This window comes from Oncorhynchus tshawytscha, linkage group LG28, assembly GCF_018296145.1.
Source record: "Oncorhynchus tshawytscha isolate Ot180627B linkage group LG28, Otsh_v2.0, whole genome shotgun sequence".
NCBI classification, from domain to species: Eukaryota; Metazoa; Chordata; class Actinopteri; order Salmoniformes; family Salmonidae; genus Oncorhynchus; species Oncorhynchus tshawytscha.
Genome location: NC_056456.1, coordinates 9138128 through 9155924, shown reverse-complemented (window position 1 = coordinate 9155924; position 17797 = coordinate 9138128). Strand labels below are relative to the sequence as shown.

The following is a 17797-nucleotide window of genomic DNA, read 5'->3' as shown; positions in this document are numbered from 1 at the left end:
TCTCATTAAAATTCTTCAAGATATTTTCTAGCTCAAGCTTTGAGCCCCCTCTCCTTTCCCCCACTCTCATTTCCTTTTATGTCTTCTCCTTTCCTCTCCTCTTCTGTACTTTCCTGTCCTTTCATTTCCTTTTCAGTTTTCTCCTCTCATCCTCTGTCTTCTTCCATCATCCCTCCTTATATCCCTCAATTAGTATCTCAGACAAAGAGAAGTTGTTCTTTCCAGAGCATTGAATATATCTCTTGTCGTGGTACAAGTGTGAAACAGCAGAAAGTGAGGACTGTAATTTAGAGAGCCGGAGTGGAGTTGTAGCCCTGTACAGGGTTGGGGTCAGCTCCATTACAATTACAATTCTAATGCGAGAAATCTTGAATGAAAATAAATGTTGCTACAATTTTTCCTCAGTAAAGAATTGACTGAGTTCAAATGAAACTGCTCCCAACCCGGAATGCATACACAATACTGTAGCTCAGTGTGTGTTTATATAGGATAGGCCATAGCCTCTGAGGAATCAAAGAAAAACAATGTCATTTAAACGTCTGGGTGTGTAGAGAGTGTCAGACAATCTTTCTCATTATTTATGTGTGGCAGTAAGTCAGCCCGGCTGTTATTTCACTGTGTTGGTTTTATAGAGAGCAATGTGTTGATTGATGCATGGGCTTGTGGATGCCCACATTTGACTGTTTCACCCCTGCGCTGTGGGGTTTGTGTGGGGGTGGGGAGGGGAGGCGATTGTGTGTGTGTGTGTGTGTGCATGCGTGTGTGTGTGCTCGCATATGTTGCATATGTGTGTGTTTGAGGGAGAGAGGATGAAAGAGGTTCATTTATTGTTTTGTTAAGACCTAAATCTGTTTCCTCCCTCAGTCTACCCACAATTCACTGCCTTCTTGACCCCTGGTCGGGAGGTCACTGTGGTTCAGGAAGGCACCAGTTGAAATGTGTCAGAGAGTTGGAAGATTGTTCTACTCACGCGCTGTGCTTACAGTATGCACTGACTGTAAATCACCCTAGATAGGAGCCTTTACTGCAGCTGAATGAATGACTAGGATTATTGTGCGTTACCAATCACTGGGCTCTATTAAGTGCATGGCGACTGTTCAGCTTGTGTGTGTGTGACTTCCATCAGCTAGTCTGTTGTTCTCCAGCTGCCCTCAGTCTTCTCTGTTATATAGGATATTATGGTGTATGCCGCCTGTAGGGTTCCCTGTATAGCTTCAGTCTCTATGTATGACTCTGGGGTGGTATATGGCTTAGGTCGTCACATTCAGCTGGGAATGCTCAACAATGGATTGCCATTCTACACAATAGAGGGAACATTACACCTCATTTGACACAATGGGCACTCTGCTAAAGCCAGATTGTGTGTGTGTGTGTGTGTGTGTGTGTGTGTGTGTGTGTGTGTGTGTGTGTGTGTGTGTGTGTGTGTGTGTGTGTGTGTGTGTGTGTGTGTGTGTGATAGAGTATGTCCTGCCCCCTGACCCAGCCCTTTCTCACGCCTACACTGCTCTGTGTACCATACTTTATGTCCCAACTGTTTAATTGCTCTCTGTCTGTCTGTCTGTTTGTCTGTCTGTCTGTGGGTGGGTGTTATAGAGTGTGTCCTGCCCCTCTGACCCAGCCCTCTCTCATGCCTACACTGCTCTGTGGACCATAATTTATGTTTCGACTGTTGAATTGCTGTGTGTGTGTGTGTGTATTATAGATTGTTACAGAGTGTGTGCTTGCAATCTGTTGCAATCAGAATCTGTACGAGACTATAACATTTCTGGTGTGATTTGTACCTGTAGGACTGATTATTTTCTTCTCCCTCCTCTCTTTCTTTCCGTGTCTAGTGCCCGTGCTGTGCTGCCATGACGACCATGGCCCCTCCCCTCATGTTTCTCCTCCTGCTCCTTCAATTGGCTCACAGCTCTTTCCCAGAGGAGCCCGGTCCTCTAAGCTATGCTCCCTTAGAGGGTATGTGTCATTCTCCGTGCGTGAGCATGTGTGCACGTCCATGCGCGTGCGTGCATGTTTGTTCAGTTGTCAGCGCGTGCGCTGACATTTACGTGTAAGTGTGTGTTTGTGCGCTTGCTTGCATACGTGAGTGTGTGTTTATGTATGTATGGTATCAGTAGCATTGATAAATGGCCCTCTGGTGGATCTCAGTATTCCATCAGGACAGAAAGGTTAGAGGTCACAGCCTTGGTCTGGAGCTGTTTTCACACAAAACAAGCGTGTCACAGGGATAGATAGCAGCAATGAAAAATGTGTTTTTCCTTGAGTGTGCAAGAATGAAAGATGTAATGCTCTCCTCTCCTCGCCTCTTTGATTTAATATTATGGAGCTGCGATCTGAGGTCATTGCTTTGTCATTGTTTTTATTGCATTTCTGATTGAGCATCAACCTAGTTCAAGGGGAGGGGAGTGAGAGAGATGGAGAGGTAGATGGAGGGAGAGAGAGAGAGGACAGATGGGTAGATGTGGGGAGAGGTAGATGGAGGGAGAGAGAGAGAGAGGACAGATGGGTAGATGTGGAGAGAGAGAGAGAGATGTGGAAAGAGAGAGAGAGAGAGGCAGAGAAAAAGGAGAGAGGACAGATGGGTAGATGTGGAAAGAGAGAGAGGACAAGGAGGTGGAGATAAATAGATGGATGGATGGATGTGTATTATAATGTGGCTCCCTGCAGTCAAGGACAATGAGACAGAGGTCCCACTCAATCTCCTGAAGAAGAGTCCCTATGGGAATGACACCGTGTCCTCTCCACCCTCCCTACAGCGTGTCCTGTTCTTCCATGCTATATCTGCCATAGGTCTATCCCCCTCTCTCTCTTCTGTCTCCCTCCTGTATGTTTCTCCCTCTAGCCCCCCTTTATCTCATTCCCTCACTGTATCCTCCTCACTGTCTTTTTCAACCCTTTACGTCTTTCTCCATCCCCTTGAATATAAGAGTACAATATAAACCTCTCTCTCTCTCTCTCTCTCTCAGTGGTGAGGAGGTATCCTGTGTTTGTGGGTAGAGCTCATCGTTCCTCACAGAGACAGGAGCTGCACATTCACACAGTGCTCCAGGTGAACCGCACACTCTACATAGGAGCCAGGTAACCAACAACATCAACATTCACCTCTCAGCCATAGTCCTTACCACACCCCTAACAATCCTCACTTCTATCTTTCAGCAGTTATGTCGACTGGTTTCTGATAAGGTCACTGTTAAACCATTTTGATCCACTCTGCTCTCCCCCTGTTTCTCTCCCCTCCTGATGTATATTCCAGAGATGATCTATATAGAGTGGAGCTGGACAATATGTCAGGGGACGAAATATTCTACAGCAAGGTGCGACACACACACACACACACACACACACGCTAACTGTATAACCGCACTGGTATCACATACACCTGATTAAATCATACCCCAGTGTGATAACCCTCCGGTCATGTCATTTTGTGTTCTTCTGCTAGAAGCGGACGTGGGAATCCAATAAGAATGACATTCGAGTCTGTAGGATGAAGGGAAAACATGAGGTTAGTTCCCGTCCCTGTGTCAGCCGACATGTGTCAGCCTACACACACCCAACACTCCCAACACCCAGCACACACACACTCCTTTAGAAATCATATACCCCGACAGATATCTATGCACATCTGCCCACCCACACACACATAAGGTAACTTTATATGTCCGTCTCACAATCATTAGCCATGACATACACGCTCTCCCATACACACTCACAGGGAAATGTTCTCTACAATACACACCTGCATCGCTGTCCACACAAAGAGAAACTCTATCCCCACTACAGTGCGAGAGGCGTCATTACAAACCCTGGTTCAATTCCAGGCTGTGTCACAACCGGCCGTGATTGAGAGTCCCATAGGGTGGCGCACAATTGGCCCAGCGTCGTCCGGGTTAGGGTTTGGCCGGGGTAGGCCGTCATTGTAAATAAGAATGTGTTCTTAACTGACTTGCCTAGTTAAATATATATATTTTTTAAATACAATTATTTTGTGTAGAAAAGCTGTAAACTGTAAGCTACAAAACGAAATAAAGAGTGTGCGACTCTCTTCCTTATGTTATAAAATACATTTTACCAAGTCAAATATGTTTATTCATGTTCTGAATCGTTCAGTGGGGTCTTTCTCTAACATATCATTAGCATTATATCCAAAAAGTCAGATTTCATAACCTAATTCATCCGATAATAAGCACTGAGCTCTGACATAGTGGTGCAGGTTTCTCATGACAACTTTAGAGGTTTTACATTTTGTGGTCTTCGTCTTCAAAGTTGTTTATGTGGGTCGCAAAAATGTAAATTAGCATGGCACGGGCTGAATTTAAAATAAAATCCTTTGAAAATAAATAGCTTTGTATACGCTCAGTGATCCGTTGACATTTCACAGAGATACGCTTGTTTTTGTGAGAAATCTTTGAAAAAGAACAGGAATTTTCTAATTAATATGAAAGCGTATATTCAAATATGAAAATATGTCTCAAAAACAATCTCCATCTTACCTCTATATTGTTTCATGTCCCGCGGAATCGAAAAGAAAGAAAGATTAGTTCAATGGGAAAGTGAGCCTGTAAATTCTTGCACAGAATCCAGATTTCCAGATTTCCTACCACTTTTTTGTCTATGGTCTCCATTGAATTAGTCACCCTAATTCTGGCCATCCTACAAAGGTAAAAACTCTAAGAACCTTTGAATGGATTATGATAGAGACATGATGTTTGAGCCATTGGTTTTCTTAGAGGAGTGTCTACACAATTAACATATTTTTTTTACCCATTGGTCAAAATATGCGTTTTTGATTGGGCACTCTAATATGAGTACTATGGGATGACATGATCAAAGGGAATAATGAAGGCAAAAAGAGACCTAAGAGATAAAGGGTATAGAGAGAGAGAGAGACTTGACTCAGTCTTTTTAGCAGAGAAGGGGAGCGAGAAAGAGAGAGTGGGAGAAGGAGAAAATCAGGACAGGAAGAGGGCGGGAGGAACCACTGGAGATAAATAAATAGAGGGGGTAGAAGACCACACAGTCACAGATCAAATGAGAGAGATGGAGAGAGACCGTGGAGGTAAAGAGAGCGTGGGAGATAGAAAGCGGTGTATGACATTAAGGTAGACAGATGAAAGGGAGAGAAAGAAACGGAGACAGCAAATACATCAAAGGTGTGAGAGGCCGTCAGGCCGAGAGAGGGTAGGAGGAAGGAGAGTGAGGGGGAGCTGCAAGTGAGAGAGAGCAAAAGTGTAAGGGAGAAGGAATGAGGAAGGGAGAGAAGAAAAACTAGAAGGTGTAGAGGTACTTCTAGCTCACATGAACCCAAGGGGAGCTCATAAAGAGTGAACGTTGTGGTGAGCTCAGGCTAAAGCGCAGGGGGTGTGGTGAGCTCAGGCTAAAGCGCAGGGATACATCTGAATGGTGTGGTGAGCTCGGGCTAAAGCACAGGGAAACATCTGAATGGTGTGGTGAGATGAGCAAGGGGTGTGATGAGCTCGGGCTAAAGCACAGGGATACATCTGAATGGTGTGGTGAGCTCGGGCTAAAGCGCAGGGATACATCTGAATGGTGTGGTGAGCTCGGGCTAAAGCGCAGGGATACATCTGAACGGTGTGGTGGCTCGGGCTAAAGCGCAGGGATACATCTGAACAATGTGATGAGCTCGGGCTAAAGTGCAGGGATACATCTGAACGTTGTGGTGAGCTCGGGCTAAAGCGCAGGGATACATCTGAACGATGTGATGAGCTCGGGCTAAAGCGCAGGGATACATCTGAACGATGTGATGAGCTCGGGCTAAAGCGCAGGGATACATCTGAACGGTGTGATGAGCTCGGGCTAAAGCGCAGGGATACATCTGAACAATGTGATGAGCTCGGGCTAAAGCGCAGGGATACATCTGAACGGTGTGATGAGCTGAGCGGGCTAAAGCGCAGGGATACATCTGAACGTTGTGGTGAGCTCGGGCTAAAGCGCAGGGATACATCTGAACATTGTGGTGAGCTCGGGCTAAAGCGCAGGGATACATCTGAACAATGTGATGAGCTCGGGCTAAAGCGCAGGGATACATCTGAACGTTGTGGTGAGCTCGGGCTAAAGCGCAGGGATACATCTGAACGTTGTGGTGAGCTCGGGCTAAAGCGCAGGGATACATCTGAACGTTGTGGTGAGCTCGGGCTAAAGCGCAGGGATACATCTGAACGTTGTGGTGAGCTCGGGCTAAAGCGCAGGGATACATCTGAACGTTGTGGTGAGCTCGGGCTAAAGCGCAGGGATACATCTGAACGGTGTGATGAGCTCGGGCTAAAGCGCAGGGATACATCTGAACGTTGTGGTGAGCTCGGCTAAAGCGCAGGGATACATCTGAACGATGTGATGAGCTCGGGCTAAAGCGCAGGGATACATCTGAACGATGTGATCGGGCTAAAGCGCAGGGATACATCTGAACGTGTGATGAGCTCGGGCTAAAGCGCAGGGATACATCTGAACGGTGTGATGAGAGCTCAGGGATACATCTACGTTGTGGTGAGCGCAGGGATACATCTGAACGGTGTGATGAGCTCGGGCTAAAGCGCAGGGATACATCTGAACGTTGTGGTGAGCTCGGGCTAAAGCGCAGGGATACATCTGAACAATGTGATGAGCTCGGGCTAAAGCGCAGGGATACATCTGAACGTTGTGGTGAGCTCGGGCTAAAGCGCAGGGATACATCTGAACAATGTGATGAGCTCGGGCTAAAGCGCAGGGATACATCTACATCTCGGGCTAAAGCGCAGGGATACATCTGATGTGATGAGCTCGGGCTAAAGCGCAGGGATACATCTGAACGATGTGATGAGCTCGGGCTAAAGCGCAGGGATACATCTGAACGGTGTGATGAGCTCGGGCTAAAGGGCAGGGATACATCTGAACGTGTGATGAGCTCGGGCTAAAGCGCAGGGCTGAAAAGCTGAACAGGGATACATCTGAACGTTGTGGTGAGCTCGGGCTAAAGCGCAGGGATACATCTGAACGATGTGATGAGCTCGGGCTAAAGCGCAGGGATACATCTGAACGATGTGATGAGCTCGGGCTAAAGCGCAGGGATACATCTGAACGTTGTGATGAGCTCGGGCTAAAGCGCAGGGATACATCTGAACGTTGTGGTGAGCTCGGGCTAAAGCGCAGGGATACATCTGAACGTTGTGGTGAGCTCGGGCTAAAGCGCAGGGATACATCTGAACGTTGTGGTGAGCTCGGGCAGGGATAAAGCGCAGGGATACATCTGAACGGTGTGATGAGCTCGGGCTAAAGCGCAGGGATACATCTGAACGTTGTGGTGAGCTCGGGCTAAAGCGCAGGGATACATCTGAACGTTGTGGTGAGCTCGGGCTAAAGCGCAGGGATACATCTGAACGTTGTGGTGAGCTCGGGCTAAAGCGCAGGGATACATCTGAACGGTGTGATGAGCTCGGGCTAAAGCGCAGGGATACATCTGAACGTTGTGGTGAGCTCGGGCTAAAGCGCAGGGATACATCTGGGATACATCTGGTGAGCGTTGTGGTGAGCTCGGGCTACAAAGCGCAGGGATACATCTGAACGATGTGATGAGCTCGGGCTAAAGCGCAGGGATACATCTGAACGGTGTGATGAGCTCAGGCTAAAGCGCAGGGATACATCTAGACGTTGTGGTGAGCTCGGGCTAAAGCGCAGGGATACATCTGAACGTTGTGGTGAGCTCGGGCTAAAGCGCAGGGAAATCTGAACGGTGTGATGAGCGCAGGGATACATCTGAATGGTGTGGTGAGCTCGGGCTAAAGCGCAGGGATACATCTGAACGGTGTGATGAGCTCGGGCTAAAGCGCAGGGATACATCTGAACGTTGTGGTGAGCTCGGGCTAAAGCGCAGGGATACATCTGAACGTTGTGGTGAGCTCGGGCTAAAGCGCAGGGATACATCTGGATGTTGTGGTGAGCTCAGGCTAAAGCGCAGGGATACATCTGAACGTTGTGGTGAGCTCGGGCTAAAGCGCAGGGATACATCTGGATGTTGTGGTGAGCTCAGGCTAAAGCGCAGGGATACATCTGGACGTTGTGGTGAGCTCAGGCTAAAGCGCAGGGATACATCTGAACGGTGTGATGAGCTCAGGCTAAAGCGCAGGGATACATCTGAACGGTGTGATGTATGTTAAGGGTGTAAAAGAGATGGCGGTTAGGTGTAATTTCCCTAAGGCTTACTTACGTTAGTGGTTGTTTTCACCTAAGCCATCCCATAGTTCAGCCGAGCTCATCATATTCCAGCCATGACACATGTAGTGTGTAAAGTAATCCAGACCTGTTCTGTACACTAAGAAGTGATTTATGCACTACTTTTGTCATGTGCATATGACATTAAACTAATGTATCTGCCTAACCAGTTGAGGGATGGGTTTGAAATACACACACACACCTGTATGCACACTGTGGCGTTCCTAGGATTTAAAGGCATTTGGGGCTTAGCCCAAAGCCAGTAAGGGGGTCCAGGGGCATACTCCTCCGGCAAAAAAAGAAGGAATTTCAACCGCTAAATACATTAATTTGATGCACTTTGAGTTGAACTTTGAGAGATTGGAACATTGAAAGATGAGATATTTTTCAGGTAACTTGCTCCTTTCCACCTGGCACAGCAGACACTGCCAGTACTCAATTACAGTAGCTACTGTGGGTCTCTCTACTCAGGAACACATACAACTACAGTGTATTGCCAAAAACCTCCATACAGGATCAACAACTTCAAACATGGACTCTGACCTGTCCAATGAGCCAAACTGATGAACAATTCCCACAGTACCAAAACACACACACACACACACACACACACGGTGCAGTAATTAGAATCCATGGAGCAGCTTTAATTGATACAGTCGGTGTGCTCACCCCTCCTCTGCCTCTCTCCATCGCTTTCTCTGTGTTGTCTGCTGCTGTCGCTCTTGTCTTCCCTCTTCTCTTGCTGTCTCTGAGTCTTCTATGTTGCGGTCTCTTTTGTCTACCCTCCTTTCTTGTCCTGTCCTGGTTGTAAAAAGTGTAAAAGGAAGCTCATTTTTTTTAATAGTCATTTCACAGGACTTTTCACCTCCCCTGCAAATTCTTTGTAAACCAGGTTTGACCTTTTCACTGTCTGTATTTCACTGGTTGTAATTTGTGTAAATTAATCAAATGAATTAGAATCTATAGAACAACTTGAAGTCATACAGTCTACTGTGTGCTCAACCCACCTCTGTTCTCTCTCCATCTGCCCTCTGTCACTTTCATCTGTCACTTTCTCTGTGTCTTGTTAGTTGCTGTCTGTGTCTTGTCTCGGGTGATTGTTTGTTCACTGTCTCCTTTGTCTAACCTCTTTTGTTATGGCCTGTTCTGTTCTTCTGGTGCCTCACTCCATCATCTACTCCACTGTTGCTGTCTCTGTCTTGTCTGGTGTCTCTCGCCATCATCTACTCTTCTCTTGCTGTCTCTGTGTCTTGTCTGTTGTCTCTCGCCATCATCTACTCTTCTCTTGCTGTCTCTGTGTCTTGTCTGGTGTCTCTCGCCATCATCTACTCTTCTCTTGCTGTCTCTGTGTCTTGTTGTCTGTTGTCTCTCGCCATCATCTACTCTTCTCTTGCTGTCTCTGTGTCTTGTCTGGTGTCTCTCGCCATCATCTACTCTTCTCTTGCTGTCTCTGCTGTCTTGTCTGTGCTGTCTCTGTGTCTCTCGCCATCATCTACTCTTCTCTTGCTGTCTCTGTGTCTTGTCTGTTGTCTCTCGCCATCATCTACTCTTCTCTTGCTGTCTCTGTGTCTTGTCTGTTGTCTCTCGCCATCATCTACTCTTCTCTTGCTGTCTCTTCTTGTCTTGCTGTCTCTGTGTCTTGTCTGTCTGTTGTCTCTCGCCATCATCTACTCTTCTCTTGCTGTCTCTGTGTCTTGTCTGTTGTCTCTCGCCATCATCTACTCTTCTCTTGCTGTCTCTGTGTCTTGTCTGTTGTCTCTCGCCATCATCTACTCTTCTCTTGCTGTCTCTGTGTCTTGTCTGGTGTCTCTCGCCATCATCTACTCTTCTCTTGCTGTCTCTGTGTCTTGTCTGTTGTCTCTCGCCATCATCTATTCTTCTGTTGCTGTCTCTGTGTCTTGTCTGGCGTGTCTCTTTAGTTTTGCAATCCAAAATGGTCAAGGGGGTACTGGGTGACCTTGTTTTGGGCTTGTGTCATCCTCTTCCCTTCCTGTTGCCCCTGGCTGCTGCTGTTCTAAGGGCTCCACTGGCATGCTGTCCTCATCTGTCATCCTCCTTGGCTCATCTCCAAGGTAGCGAAGTAGAAGCAGTTAATTTTAAAGTGTAACGACGGGTGAGTGAAATGAGTGAAAGAGTCAGATGCAGAGAGCGAAATGAATGGGAAAACGCTTTAATGTCCTTCAAATCGTAACAGGTCCAAAACATGGGTGAATGCCCAAAACACTGGCGCTAAACCAACCCAAAACCTAGACGCACACTGGACAGCGCAAAACCCAAAACCAAAACACGATATATCACCAAACGTAACAACCAACAAGCCCGCACAAACACCAGCGGGCAAAACTAACTTAAATAACACCCATCCCAAAACCCCAATAAGGAACAGGTGAAAACAATTAGACAAAAACAAACGAAAAGGAAAAAGGGATCGGTGGCAGCTAATAGACTGGCGACGACAACCGCCGAGCGCCACCCGAGCAGGAAGGGGAGCCACCTTCGGTGGTATTCGTGACATAAAGTAACTGTATACTGACATGACCAGTGCTGTTAAGTACTTAAGTAAAAATACTTTAAAGTACCAGTTTAGTAGTTTTTTTGGGGTATCTGTACTTTACTATTTATATTTTAGACGTTTACTTTTATGTCACTACATTCCTAAAACAAATAATGTACTTTTTACTCCATACATCTTCCTGACACCCAAAAGTACTCATTACATTTTGATTGCTTAGCAGGACAGGAAGATTCCTGGTCATCCCTACTGAATCTGATCTGGTGGACTCACTAAACAAAAATGCTTTGTTTTCACAGTGCCTTCGGAAAGTATTCAGACCCCTGGACTTTTTCCACATTTTGTTACGCTACAGTCTTATACTAAAATTGATTAAATAAAACAAATCTTCATCAATCTACACCAAATACCCCATAATGACAAATCGAAAACAGGTTTTTAGACATTTTTGCAATTGTATTCACAATAAAAAACAGAATAAGTATATTTACATGTATTCAGACCCTTTGCTATGAGACTCTAAATTGAGCATTCACGCCAAAGAGTTCAATCTTGGTTTCATCAGACCAGAGAATATTGTTTCTCATAGTGTGAGTCTTTAGGTGCCTTTCGGCAAACTCCAAGCAGGTTGTTATGTGCCTTTTACTGAGGAATGGCTTCCGTCTGGCCACTCTACCATAAAGGCCTGATTGGTGGAGTGCTTCAGAGATGGTTGTCCTTCTGGAAGGTTCTCCCATCTCCACAGAGGAACTCTAGAAAGAGTGACCGTCGGGTTCTTGGTCACCTCCCTGACCAAGGCCATTCTCCCCCGAAGGCTCAGTTTGGCCGGGCGGCCAGCTCTAGGAAGAGTCTTGGTGGTTCCAAACATCTTCAATTTAAGAATGATGGAGGCCACTGTGTTCTGGGGACACAATCCTGAGTTCAATCTTGGTTTCATCAGACCAGAGGATACTGTTTCTCATGGTCTGAGAGTCCTTTGGGTGTTTATCTACTGACAATTCCTTCGACCTCATGGCTTGGTTTTTGCTCTGATATGCACTGTATACTGTGGGACTTTATACAGACAGGTGTGTGCCTTTCCAAATCATGTCCATTCAATTCAATTTACCACAGATGGACTCCAGTCAAGTTGTAGAAGTAATGAATACGATGGGAAACAGAGAGCTGGTTTCAAGCGCAGGTGTTTATTTGTAAAGGACCATAGGAGGAGGCAGGTAGCTGGGTCCAGGGACAGGCAGAAGGTCATACACAGTGGTTCCAAAAAGGCAACAGTACAGGCAGGGAAAAGGCTAATAACGTAGTCTGGGAGATCAGGTAAGAGGTTGATGACAAGAAATCCGATAGGCAAAGTACAGGCAGGGAACAGGCAAAAAGGCGTCGTTAGTGAGGATGGCCTAATATGGAAATAAATAGAGCTCCGAATAGAATGTGCATCAAAACAAACAATACCTGGGGTTCAAAGAACTGAACTAAATCGTGTGTTTAGATGACATACAGGTGTGTGAACAGGTGATCAGAATTCAGGTGATTGAGATCTGGAGAGTGAGCTGCATTCAGGGGATCTATTTGTTTGAGAGTGTGAGCTGGAAAGTGGGCTGGAAAGTGAGCTGTGTTCAGGGGATCTATGTGTTTTGAGAGTGTGAGTTGGAAGCAGATGTTACAGTAGAAACATCTCAAGGATGATCAATGGAAACACCTCTCAAGGATGCACCTGAGCTCAATTTTGAGTCTCAGAGCAAAGGGTCTGAATACTTATGTAAATAAGGTATTTCTGTTTTTTATTTTTTATTAGTAAAAAACAAACAAAGCAAACAGTTTTCCCTTTGTCATTATGGGGTGTTGCGTGTAGATTGATGAGGAAAAAACAATATTTAATACATTTTAGAATAAAGGCTGTAACGTGAAAAAATGTGGAAAAAGTGAAGGGGTCTGAATACTTTCCGAATGCACTGTACATTACATTATTACAAGTTACAAAAATTATTTGAAACAATTGCACATTTCAGTGAACTCATTTAACAAATAGTTTTAAATTGCCCTATCGGCAACAGGGAATCCAGGTGCAATTTGTTTTGTAAGTAATTCCATGACTGTGGTGCATTACAACTAAAGGCAGGTTTACCAAACTTTGTGAGTGGGGACCTCAATAGTTAACCAACCCTGCGAACGGGTTTGGTATTTCATATTTTTATATTTCAACAGGGAAGTGATGTATGTTGGAAGCTTGTGGAGCAGAGCTTTGTAAACAAGAAGGGAGTAATGAAGTGAGCTACTGGACTTTATTGAGGTCCAACCGACCTTCTGATACAGGATGCAGTGATGAGTATTAAAACTGTCACCTGTAATAAAGCAGAGGGTGATATGGTAGATGGAATCCAAAGTTTTAAAAGTAGTGGCTGCTTCATTCTGGTAAATGATGTCACCTTAGTCAAGAACTGTTGGGAAAGTTGAAAGTACAATCTGCTTCCTGCTGTTAATGGAGAGGTAAGAAGTCCACTTTAATACATCTTAGCTTTTTATTTGCCTTAGCCAGATATTTATTTGCAGGAACCCGCTCGATGGGTTAACCATCCAATGAGTAAATATGGAGCCCATCTGAATATTTTTCCCTGGGAATTAGAGAACAACATACACTGCTCAAAAAAATAAAGGGAACAATACAATAACACATCCTAGATGTGAATGAATGAAATCTTTTTATTAAATACTTTTTTCTTTACATAGTTGAATGTGCTGACAACAAAATCACACAAAAATTATCAATGGAAATCAAATTTATCAACCCATGGAGGTCTGAATTTGGAGTCACACTCAAAATTAAAGTGGAAAACCACACTACAGGCTGATCCAACTTTGATGTAATGTCCTTAAAACAAGTCAAAATGAGGCTCAGTAGTGTGTGTGGCCTCCACGTGCCTGTATGACCTCCCTACAACGCCTGGGCATGCTCCTGATGAAGTGGCGGATGGTCTCCTGAGGGATCTCCTCCCAACTCCTGGACAGTCTGTGGTGCAACGTGGCGTTGGTGGATGGAGTGAGACATGATGTCCCAGATGTGCTCAATTGGATTCAGGTCTGGGGAACGGGCGGGCCAGTCCATAGCATCAATGCCTTCCTCTTGCAGGAACTGCTGACACACTCCAGCCACACGAGGTCTAGCATTGTCTTGCATTAGGAGGAACCCAGGGCCAACTGCACCAGCATATGGTTTCACAAGGGGTCTGAGGATCTCATCTCGGTAGTGTGAGTGGCAGTCAGGCTAATGGCAGTCAGGCTACCTCTGGCGAGCACATGGAGGGCTGTGCGGCCCCCCAAAGAAATGCCACCCCACACCATGACTGACCCACCGCCAAACCGGTCATGCTGGAGGATGTTGCAGGCAGCAGAACGTTCTCCACGGCGTCTCCAGACTCTGTCACGTCTGTCACATGTGCTCAGTGTGAACCTGCTTTCATCTGTGAAGAGCACAGGGTGCCAGTGGCGAATTTGCCAATCTTGGTGTTCTCTGGCAAATGCCAAACGTCCTGCACGGTGTTGGGCTGTAAGCACAACCCCCACCTGTGGACGCCGGGCCCTCATACCATCCTCATGGAGTCTGTTTCTGATCATTTGAGCAGACACATGCACATTTGTGGCCTTCTGGAGGTCATTTTGCAGGGCTCTGGCAGTGCTCCTCCTGCTCCTCCTTGCACAAAGGCGGAGGTAGCGGTCCTGCTGCTGGGTTGTTGCCCTCCTACGGCCTCCTCCACGTCTCCTGATGTACTGGCCTGTCTCCTGGTAGCGCCTCCATGCTGTGAACACTACGCTGACAGACACAGCAAACCTTCTTGCCACAGCTCGCATTGATGTGCCATCCTGGATGAGCTGCACTACCTGAGCCACTTGTGTGGGTTGTAGACTCTGTCTCATGCTACCACTAGAGTGAAAGCACCGCCAGCATTCAAAAGTTACCAAAACATCAGCCAGGAAGCATAGGAACTGAGAAGTGGTCTGTGGTTATCACCTGCAGAACCACTCCTTTATTGGGGGTGTCTTGCTAATTGCCTATAATTTCCACCTGTTGTCTATTCCATTTGCACAACAGCATGTGAAATTTATTGTCAATCAGTGTTGCTTCCTAAGTGGACAGTTTGATTTCACAGAAGTGTGATTGACTTGGAGTTACATTGTGTTGTTTAAGTGTTCCCTTTATTTTTTGGAGCAGTGTATATTTAGTTTTGTCTGCCTTAAGTACCATCCTTACACACACTTGCGTCTCATCATCAGTCACACCTGGACTGCATTACCGCCTTGATTACTTACCCTTTATATTGCACTCTTGTTATCAGTAATCAGGTACAGTGGGGAGAACAAGTATTTGATACACTGCCGATTTTGCAGGTTTTCCTACGTACAAAACATGTAGAGGTCTGTAATTTGTATCATAGGTACACTTCAACTGTGAGAGACGGAATCTAAAACAAAAATCCAGAAAATCACATTGTATGATTTTTAAGTAATTCATTTGCATTTTTATTGCATGACATAAGTATTTGATCACCTACCAACCAGTAACAATTCCGGCTCTCACAGACCTGTTAGTTTTTATTTAAGAGGCCCTCCTGTTCTCCACTCATTACCTGTATTAACTGCACCTGTCTGAACTCCGTTACCTGTATAAAAGATACCTGTCCACACACTCAATCAAACAGACTCCAACCTCTCCACAATGGCCAAGACCGGAGAGCTGTGTAAGGACATCAGGGTTAAATTGTAGACCTGCACAAGGCTGGGATGAGCTACAGGACAATAGGCAAGCAGCTTGGTGAGAAGGCAACAACTGTTGGTGCAATTATTAGAAAATGAAAGAAGTTCAAGATGACGGTCAATCACCCTCGGTCTGGGGCTCCATGCAAGATCTCACCTCGTGAGGGCATCAATGATCATGAGGAAGGTGAGGGATCAGCCCAGAACTACACGGCAGGACCTGGTCAATGACCTGAAGAGAGCTGTGACCACAGTCTCAAAGAAAACCATTCGTAACACACTACGCCGTCATGGATTAAAATCCTTAAAATCCATGGATTAAGGTCCCCCTGCTCAAGCCAGCGCATGTCCAGGCCTGTCTGAAGTTTGCCAATGACCATCTGGATGATTCAGAGTAGGAATGGGAGAAGGTCATGTGGTCTGATGAGACAAAAATAGAGCTTTTTGGTCTAAACTCCACTCGCCATGTTTGGAGGAAGAAGAAGGATGAATACAACCCCAAGAACACCATCCCAACCGTGAAGCATTGAGGTGGAAACATCATTCTTTGGGGATGTGTTACGGTTTTCTTCCGTCGAAAGAGAGTCGGACCAAAATGCAGCGTGGTTAATACTATACATGTTTAATGACGAATAAACACGACAATACAAAAACAACAAACGGAACGTGAAAACCTATACAGCCTATCTGGTGACAACTAACACAAAGACAGGAACAATCACCCACGAAACACAAAGAATATGGCTGCCTAAATATGGTTCCCAATCAGAGACAACGAGAATCACCTGCCTCTGATTGAGAACCGCCTCAGGCAACCATAGACTTTGCTAGAACACCCCACTAAGCCACAATACCAAAACCTACGAAAAACCCCCATACATAAACACAACACAAAATAAACCAATGTCACACCCTGGCCTGGCCAAATAAATAAAGAAAACACAAAATACTAAGACCAGGGCGTGACAGAACTCCCCCCCCCAAGGTGCGGACTCCCGGCCGCACACCTAAACCCATAGGGGAGGGTCCGGGTGGGCGTCTGTCCACGGTGGCGGCTCCGGCTCGGGATGTGGACCCCACTCCAACCAAGTCTTAGTCCCCCTGTAACGCGTCCTTTGATTGGCGACCCTCGCCGCCGACCTAGGCCTAATAACCCTCACCAAGGATCCCACTGGACTGAGGGGCAGCTCGGGACTGAGGTAGGAGCTTGGGACTGAGGGGAAGCTTGGGACTGAGAGGAAGCTCGGGACTGAGGGGTAGCTCGGGACTGAGGGGTAGCTCGGCACTGAGGGGAAGCTCAGTACTGAAAGGAAGCCCAGTACTGAGAGGATGCCTAGTACCGAGAGGAAGCCCAGTACTGAGAGGAAGCTCAGGCAGGTAGTTGGCTCTGGCAGATCCTGGCTGACTGGCGGTTCTGGAAGATCCTGGCTGACTGGCGGATCTGGAAGATCCTGGCTGACTGGCGGACCCAGAAGATCCTGGCTGACTGGCAGATCTGGAAGATCATGGCTGACTGGCGGATCCTGGCAGACTGGCAGCTCCGGCAGCTCCATGCAGACTGGCAGCTCCGGCAGCTCCATGCAGACTGGCATCTCCGGCTGCTCCATGCAGACTGGCATCCGGCTGCTCCATGCAGACTGGCAGCTCCGGCTGCTCCATGCAGACTGGCAGCTCCGGCTGCTCCATGCAGACTGGCAGCTCCGGCTGCTCCATGCAGACTGGCAGCTCCGGCTGCTCCATGCAGACTGGCAGCTCCGGCTGCTCCATGCAGACTGGCAGCACTGGCTGCTCCATGCAGACTGGCAGCTCTGGCTGCTCTATGCAGCTCTGGCTGCTCTATGCAGACTGGCAGCTCTGGCTGCGCTGAACAGGCAGGAGACTCCGGCAGCGCTGGAGAGGAGGAAGGCTCTGGCAGTGCTAAACAGGCGGGAGACTCCGGCAGCGCTGGAGAGGAGGAAGGCTCTGATAGCGCTAGACAGGCGGGAGACTCCGACAGCGCTAAACAGGCGGGAGACTCCGACAGCGCTGGAGAGGAGAAAGGCTCTGGCAGCGCTGAACAGGCGAGGCGCACTGAATACCTGGTGCGTGGTGCTGGCACTGGTGGTACTGGGCCGAGGACACGCACAGGAAGCCTGGTGCGGGGAGCTGCCACCGGAGGACTGGTGTGTGAAGGTGGCACAGGATGGACCGGACCGTGAAGGTGTACTGGAGAGCCTGAGAGCAGGGCTGGCACAGGACGTGTAAGGCTAGGTAGGTACACAGGAGGCCTAGTGCGTGAGGCTGGCACAATCTTCACCAGTCGACTAACACGCACCTCAGGACGAGTATGGAGCG

General features: G+C 47.1%; 1 protein-coding gene across 1 annotated transcript in view; it reads left to right on the top strand.

The window, feature by feature from the left end:
- Positions 1–17797, top strand: part of LOC112226648 (semaphorin-6B-like) — a 71845-nt gene that overhangs the window by 15944 nt on the left and 38104 nt on the right. Inside the window, exons 2-5 of the mRNA XM_042308007.1 lie at positions 1833–1956; positions 2967–3078; positions 3254–3314; positions 3443–3505. Coding sequence (XP_042163941.1) covers positions 1851–1956; positions 2967–3078; positions 3254–3314; positions 3443–3505 — 342 coding nt within the window. The 5' untranslated portion in view covers positions 1833–1850. The remainder of the gene's footprint in view (positions 1–1832; positions 1957–2966; positions 3079–3253; positions 3315–3442; positions 3506–17797) is intronic.